The sequence below is a fragment of the Nicotiana attenuata genome, chromosome 8, assembly GCF_001879085.1.
Source record: "Nicotiana attenuata strain UT chromosome 8, NIATTr2, whole genome shotgun sequence".
Lineage (NCBI taxonomy): Eukaryota > Viridiplantae > Streptophyta > Magnoliopsida > Solanales > Solanaceae > Nicotiana > Nicotiana attenuata.
Genome location: NC_031996.1, coordinates 15,473,651 through 15,481,500, shown reverse-complemented (window position 1 = coordinate 15,481,500; position 7,850 = coordinate 15,473,651). Strand labels below are relative to the sequence as shown.

Genomic DNA, 7,850 nt, shown 5'->3' with positions numbered 1-7,850 from the left:
ACATAGGGCCTCCATTCCCTAGTCGCCTTTTTGCCAACTTTAGGGCTCCAATCCCTGTGTTGAGATTTTTAGACATAGGGCCTCCATTCTCTAGTCGCTTTTTTTACCAACATTAGGGCTCCAATCTCTGAGTTGAGATTTTAGACATAGGGTCTCCAATCCATAGTCGCCTTTTTACCAACATTAGGGCTCCAATCCCTGAGTTGAGATTTTAGACATAGGTTCTCCATTCCCTAGTCGCCTTTTTTACCAACATTAGGGCTCCAATCCCTGAGTTGAGATTTTTAGACATAGGGCCTCCATTCCCTAGTCGCCTTTTTGCCAACATTAGGGCTCCAATCCCTGTGTTGAGATTTTTAGACATAGGGCCTCCATTCTCTAGTCGCCTTTTTTACCAACATTAGGGCTCCAATCCCTGAGTTGAGATTTTTAGACATAGGGCCTCCATTCCCTAGTCGCCTTTTTTACCAACATTAGGGCTCCAATCCCTGAGTTGAGATTTTTAGACATAGGGCCTCCATTCCCTAGTCGCCTTTTTACCAACATTAGGGCTCCAATCCCTGAGTTGAGATTTTAGACATAGGTTCTCCATTCCCTAGTCGCCTTTTTACTAACATTAGGGCTCCAATGCCTGAGTTGAGATTATTAGACATAGGGCCCCCATTCCCTAATCGCCTTTTTTACCAACTTTAGGGCTCCAATCCCTGAGTTGAGATTTTAGACATAGGGTCTCCATTCCCTAGTCGCGTTTTTTCCAACATTAGGGCTCCAATCTCTGAGTTGAGATTTTTAGACATAGGGCCTCCATTCCTTAGTCGACTTTTGCCAACATAGGGCTCCATTCCCTAGTTGAGACTTTTTAGACATAGGGCCTCCATTTCCTAGTCGCTTTTTTTGTCAACATAGAGCCTCCATTCTCTAGTTGAGAATTTTAGATATAGGGCTCCATCCCTAATCTTTCCTCCTAAAGACACACAATCCTTATTTTATCGCTTTCAAAAAAAGAAAAAAAAAAGGTTTGGATCTTAGTTACAAATAACTCACGAAATTTTCCTAGTGAAAACTGGGGCAGAAAATTTCGTTCATTTGTTTGTTGTGGTGTCTGAGCAGGTTTTACCTCGAGGCATAGGGTTCGAGATGACCGAAAGTAGAAGTCTTGATCCAGAATAAAGAAAAAGAAGAAAAAGAGCAAAAAGAGGTGAACTCAAAGTGCTGAAGCGGAGAAAGACGCGGACTGCTCAAGATATGATTGAAATCACAAGCTTCGCATGTCCCACCTTGATCCAAAGCTGAAGAATGAACTAGCGGCTACAGCTAATGAGCATCAAGATTCAGATCCGAGTCTGCAGCAAGAACCAGCCAAGACTCAAGATCAAGCTTCTGAAGATTTATAGATAGGAATATTGTAACTCATAGTTTATAGGCATAGCTTGTTTAGTTTTTATTTTCTATTTTGGTGTAATAAGGAGCTCAGCAAGCAGAAACAGCAGAAACAGCAGTGAAATCACAGTTTTTCGGTACTCCCAGCTACCAAAACTTCAAGAACTACACTGACCTGATTCCTTTATAGCCAAGGATATGTAGGCAACCTCTGAAGCAGGGTTCTGTCAGGCTCTTTTTAAAAATGCTTCTCATGAAGTTTCAAACAGGCAAAAATCCCTCATATTGCTTACTTTATCTTTGCCCAAAAACCCTTCATGTTTCCGAGCAAAGAGGGCAGCTATAAGCACGTGATTTTTGCCCTATACGAAATACTCCTATAAAATCCCAAAAAATAGATTTTTTTTAATTATTTGCCATTTTAGGAATTTTTGTAGAATTTTATGCATTTTGTGCATGTTTAAGTTTTGTTTAAATCATGAAAAATATCAAAAATATCACACATGACATTTAGGCTTTATTTTTACATTGTTAAGATCAACCGGTAGTTACTTGTTTTATAAAAATTGAAAATCACAAAAATTGCTTCATTTTTAAACTCTTTCCTTTTATTGATTTTTGTCTTTTAATTTAGGATTAAGTAATTTTTATAATTTTTGTAATTAATTAATTAGTTTAATTTCACATTTTTAGATAACCTAGGATTTTAATTTTAGGATTTTTAATTAAAGAAAAAGAAAAAGAAAGATAAGAAAAAGAATTTGAAGAAAAGATTTAATTGGATATTGAGCTAGTTCTTGTACCCAAATTAGACTCAAATTTTTCTACCTAGCCCATAATTCCCAAACCCATACCTAATCCCTACATAACCCTTACACCCCAAAATCCTAGAACTTTAGAAGATAGAGAAAAAGGGCAGACATCGGCTCTTCTTCTCCATTTTTCCTTTCCTTTCCTGGGCCTCTCACTCAGGGCCTCTCACTCAGCTTCCATGGACCTCCATCAACACCTCCCTTGACCGCGCTAACTGATCCCTCCCTATATTTCCCATCACATACATCTGAAACAGCTAAGAGAAAGAACCTAAATCTCGAAAAAATTGAGATTCAAAAAAAATAAAGAAAAAGAGATCTGAAAACAAAAGGAAAAAACAGAAGATTTCAAGTGATTTTATTTTTGCTGATTCGGGAAAGCTATCTCCATTCGTTTCTGGGTTGCAGATCTGTGAATTGATTGCAATGCGCTGCTGTTGTTTTTTTTCCCGCCGAGTTCGTAGCTGAGCTCAATATTCTGCTGCAATTAGCATGTATTTGGCTTCCTTTTCTTCAAAATTAAGTCCTTGAGTATATAGGTTTGTTCCTCACTCAACTATCCTAAGATCTGTTCTAGATAGTAAATCATGAGCTTGTTTAATTCATGTATCGCTAATGCTGGCATTTATTTGTGTGTATATTAATTCCAACAATGAATAGAATTTGGTTAAATCCAATTGCAATCCATTTATTGGTTAAATTTTCATTGCTTGAAATGTGGACAATTTGCTAATATTCATGTGACAGTAGCTACCCATGAGAATTCACGGAAAGAGTATGAATTGGGTTTGCTTTTTAGTGTCGAATATGGCTAAGCATCTGTTGTAAAAATGGTTAAGTTTTTTTTTCCCCTTTTTTTTCCTTCTTCAATAAATACTGTTCAAAATTTTATTTGGGTGATTTTATAGGATGAGCTGTGATCGAAAGTTTCAAATCATTTATGATGCAGTAAATTAGAGTTTTATTTGGTTTACCAAGGTTAAAATATGTTAGACCCAATCACAAGTTATCTTAGCGTAATTCTCTTTCACTATCAAATGATATTATTCTCTAAAGATAAGTAGTATCTAAACAGCATCACAAATGTAGATTAAAGTCCAGATTCTTGGCAAATACGTGATTCAACAATAACTCAAATTGGGCTTAGTTGATTGTATATCCTGTCCTCAATAGATTATTCCATAACGGAATCATGAGTATCCGTGGTTTGCTTTAGTTGAGTACAATCTTTTGAAATAAATTGAGGTGTGTCATGCCAAATAAAATCTCAAAACCATTGGTCCTCACTTAATTAATTTTAATCCTTTAGAAATCGAGGTGTGCCATTAGTTGAATTTTCCATGGCCCTCGCAAAGTTGAAAGTGTGTTTAGGCGCGCCATTTAAAAATTACCTTCCTAAACTCGGGTGTGCATTTCATGTAACTCAAATCGAAATCTCAACAACGTTAAATAAAATGTGTCTCGGATTGCGGGTGCATTTCACGTGGCGTGGTCCAAAGATGCATTTTAGGTGACGTTGAAATCTTCTTAAAAATAATTAAAAGCGGTTAATAAGTTGTAATTGAACCATAGGCTAAAACATGTATTAAAATCAGATAATAGGCCAATTATGATAGTTTAAGCGACCGTGCCAGAACCACGGAATCCGGGGGTGCCTAACACCTTCCCTCGGGTTAACAGAATTTCTTATTCAGAATTTCTGGTTCGCAGACTTCAAAAGGAAAGTCGAAATTTTCCTCGATTTGGGATTTAAAATAAACCGGTGACTTGGGACACCAGAAAACAAACCATCCCAAGTGGCGACTCTGAACCAAAAATGAATAGATAATCCCATTTCGAATAATGTCACTTAAATTGGAAAAACTCCCTTATATCACCTTCGAGTGTGTAAAAAGGAGGTGTGACATCAGTTAAAAGATAATAGTATAAAATAATTACACAATTAGGTATTATGTCAAACCTGAAAACTTTTAGTAGAAAAATGTTCCTTTATCAACCACTCCCATTGTTTCTTGTCTACCCCCTTGGGCACATTCTTAAGAGCCTCTAGTATTGGCTTACCCTTCACATACTTTGCATGCAATTGTCCTCTCCATTTGTTCCATAACTCTTTCATCCATCCCAAAATATGATTGCGATGAATATCCATGTCATCACTCTCAAATTTATCCTAGAATATATCATGAGGAAAATATTGGTTGATATCCAATCATCGCAGAAACACCATGTGATAGAGGAAAATATAGTTCTACAATGAGTCTTGGAATGATCTGGCCAAATTATTAAAAAAAAAAACCTTAGCTTTATTTTATTTTCGTCAATTTCAAACATAGAACTCACAACTTTATTTTATTTTTGTGAAAAACGTGATAAGAGCTCAATAATAAGTGCCAAGAATGGTAAGAAAAGAGGAATCAAAGAAGAAATTGGAATAATCCATCCAGTTACTCTCACAGCTGCCCACATGTGATTTAACTTTTCCTCCTTAATGTGATCCCACGATGATACCCCCAGCTGGCAGATATTACGGTCACGAACTATTTTTCCCAAGTGCCTCGAAAATAGATTACTATTCTTTCCAGCCGTTCGATTATTGTAAAATGTTACTTTTAGCTTCTCTCCAACTTCAACTGATGCAACTTCTTTGCACTTGTTACTTCCTCGAACCTTTTTTTACCTTTTCAGCAGTACATGAACCTACATTTTCTTAATTTATAAACATCAGAAAATATTGTAAAAGTGATAAACATGTGATCAAATAGATTTGAGAAACCATATTGTTTCAACTGTTTGGGTGGACGACATAACAAGATCAATAGAAGGAGAAAATGGAATATCAGTTTGCATATTCTCTTTCTCATGAACCAAAGAGTTAATATTCTTTGTTCACAATCCTTGAGCGGCAAACACGGTAGAGTCTAATCTTGTACTCTTAGAAGGTCTTGACATACTTTGACTTGCATAATGAGCATTCTGATGAAAGGACCGTTCCTCATTTTAAGACTCTTCAAAGGAGCACATAGATCTAAGTTCTCGCCCTCGTCCTTTGTAACTGATATAAGAAATTATATTACTAAAAGTTTGGCATTAAATTAAATTCAGTTAAAAAAAAGAATAGAAATGAGAATTTACAACACATTACGCCGTAAGCTGTTTTCATTATTTTACGACGATGCATTTCCAACTTCAAAAGGAAAAAGAGGCGCATGGTACTGGTGTTTACTTGCTTATGATTTACAGGTTTCTTCTTATGATATCCTCTGTGATGTTAACTGTGGTGTTTTATTTTCATAGAAATACTAGAGAGACATACTTGATGTTTTATTGTCTGTTCACTACGAACAGGATTATCACTTGCAGTGAGGGTCTTAAATTGACCTCTATAGCAAGTGGATCCCATAGACATCAAAAGCATTTGCATGATGTATGAACATATCCATGGATTGATGAAGATGTGTTGAATCCCCATGAGAAAATGAAGAATGCATACACAGTTATAGATAAGAAGGAAAGGTAGCTTAACAATGATAACATCCAGAATTGGCCTAAGAAGGGTCGAGTTTATCCTCGTTTATCGAGCAAGACAGGTGTTGATGCAGTTGGGGCTGCTGTTCTTCATTGCTGTGTTCTGGGGTTTTTTTCCAGTTTTCACAGCAATCTTCACATTTCCACAAGAAAGGGCAATGCTGAACAAGGAACGATCTGCTGACATGTATAGATTAAGCGCATATTTTTTGGCTAGAACCACCAGTGATATACCACTGGATCTTATAATGTCAGTGCTCTTCCTTTTAGTGGTATATTTCATGGCAGGATTGAAACATGAGGATGATGCCTTCTTCCTAACTGTGCTTACAACTTTCCTCTGCATTGTAGCAGCTCAGGTATTCCATTTTTTTTTTACCTTTTTCATGTATAAACTGAGTGTTTCCCTACCTTGGCAATTTGAATAATCCTTACTTCATTGTTGGCAGGGATTAGGACTAGCAATAGGGGCTATACTAATGGATTTAAAGAAGGCAACCACTTTTGCCTCTGTTACTGTAATGACCTTTATGTTAGCTAGTGGATATTTTGTAAAGGTTAGGATGCACTATCCTCTCACATCGAAATAATTTACCGTAGAAACTGTAGTTTTGATATAGGATTTGAATTCTGCAGAAAGTACCGGTATTTATATCGTGGTTACGGTACCTATCCTATAACTATCAGACGTACAAACTCCTTCTAAAGGTTCAATATAAGGAGAAAAATGACTGGGTGGATGGAATTAAAGTAGGAAGCGGTGTAAAGGAAGTATGTATATTACTAGCTATGGTTTTTGGCTACCGGCTCCTAGCATACATATCTTTGCGGAGAATGAAGCTTCACTCAGGTGCTTAGATGATGCAAATGATGGTTCATTTCAAACTAAAGAACTAGTCTATGCAGCTTCCACTGATTATAGAGGTACCTGATTCTGATATAAGTTGCAGCACAAGGAAAGAAGATTTGGCTGCAACGCCTGATGAAGTTCTAATTTTTCGTTTTCTGTTTACCTCTACGCATAGTTGTAAATTTTTAAATCTACTAGAAACTAGAAACAAAAATGAACTGTATGTAGAATGTTCCTATAGTTGCTGAGATGGAGATCATATTCATGATTACTCCTTTAAAATTTTGGTTCCATTGTACCTTTGTTTGCAGCAGTTTCCAAAGTAAAAACTGAGACACAAGAGTTTACTTTTAAAAATCCAAAGATTGCATTAGCATGTCTGTGCATGTCAAACCTGAATTAGTTTCACATTCAGAAGGCCCCAGAGCTCAGGAACATGGTACTACGGGAAAAATTAGTGGTGATGATTAAAAAAAGAGATAACTACAGTGAGTATAAGGAAAAAAACTACTTGGAGATTTGGTTGGGGTGAGAAATTAATAGCCCCTTCCTTCCAACTTAGGACCAGGAAACATGTAATAAGAAAGAGCTCATATGCACCGCGTCAGGCAGGTCAAAAAAGCAATGATAGAGAAGAGATATGTGGGTTGGCAGACCTAATGCACCTTAGTAGTTACCAATAGTTATTAATAGAAAAACTAGCATTTACTAGGTGTGAGTAGTTTATAAACGTTAATAACAGGATGTCTTTGTCTGTGCATGATTCATGTTTCAGTTGTATACTTGTATGCCTTTATTGCTATTTATTCACTACCAATATTTCTCAAGGACATATCCTAAGTGTAAGATGAAAAGGTATGTCATTAATCTTGCTAGGTCTTTTAAACTCATGGATATTGTGTTATGCAGGTCCTACATTTAGAAATATGCTAAATTTCTCAATAAAAACAACACATACTTGTTTCATCTTTTTGGGTGGATTGCATAACTTGATCGTCAGAAGGAGAAATTGGAATATCACTTTGCATATGCTCTTTCTCATGAACCAAAAGGTTTTTGTTCGTTGTTTGCAATCCTTGCGCAGCAATCATGGTACTCTTAGAAGGTTTTGACATACTTTGACTAGCATAATGACCATTCTGATGGAAGAATCGTTTCTCATTTTCAGACTCATCAAAGGAGCACATAGATCTAAGCTCTCGCCCTCGTCCTTTCCCTAGAGTACCTGCTGTAAGAAATCATATTACTAAAAGTTTCACATTAAATTAAATTTAGTTCTGAAA

At 36.4% G+C, this 7,850-nt stretch overlaps 1 protein-coding gene across 3 annotated transcripts in view; it reads left to right on the top strand.

Moving 5' to 3' along the window:
* The window catches only part of LOC109230973 (ABC transporter G family member 27-like), a 20,189-nt gene extending 13,319 nt beyond the window's left edge, over positions 1–6,870 (top strand). The window contains exons 1-4 of one of the 3 annotated variants that reach the window (XM_019396481.1): positions 2,089–2,731; positions 5,538–6,076; positions 6,167–6,274; positions 6,354–6,870. In XM_019396481.1, coding sequence (XP_019252026.1) covers positions 5,717–6,076; positions 6,167–6,274; positions 6,354–6,575 — 690 coding nt within the window. In that variant the 5' untranslated portion in view covers positions 2,089–2,731; positions 5,538–5,716 and the 3' untranslated portion in view covers positions 6,576–6,870. Of the gene's footprint in view, positions 1–2,088; positions 2,732–5,486; positions 6,077–6,166; positions 6,275–6,353 lie in introns of those variants that run through there. The other 2 variants (XM_019396480.1, XM_019396482.1) reach the window with 2 other exon arrangements.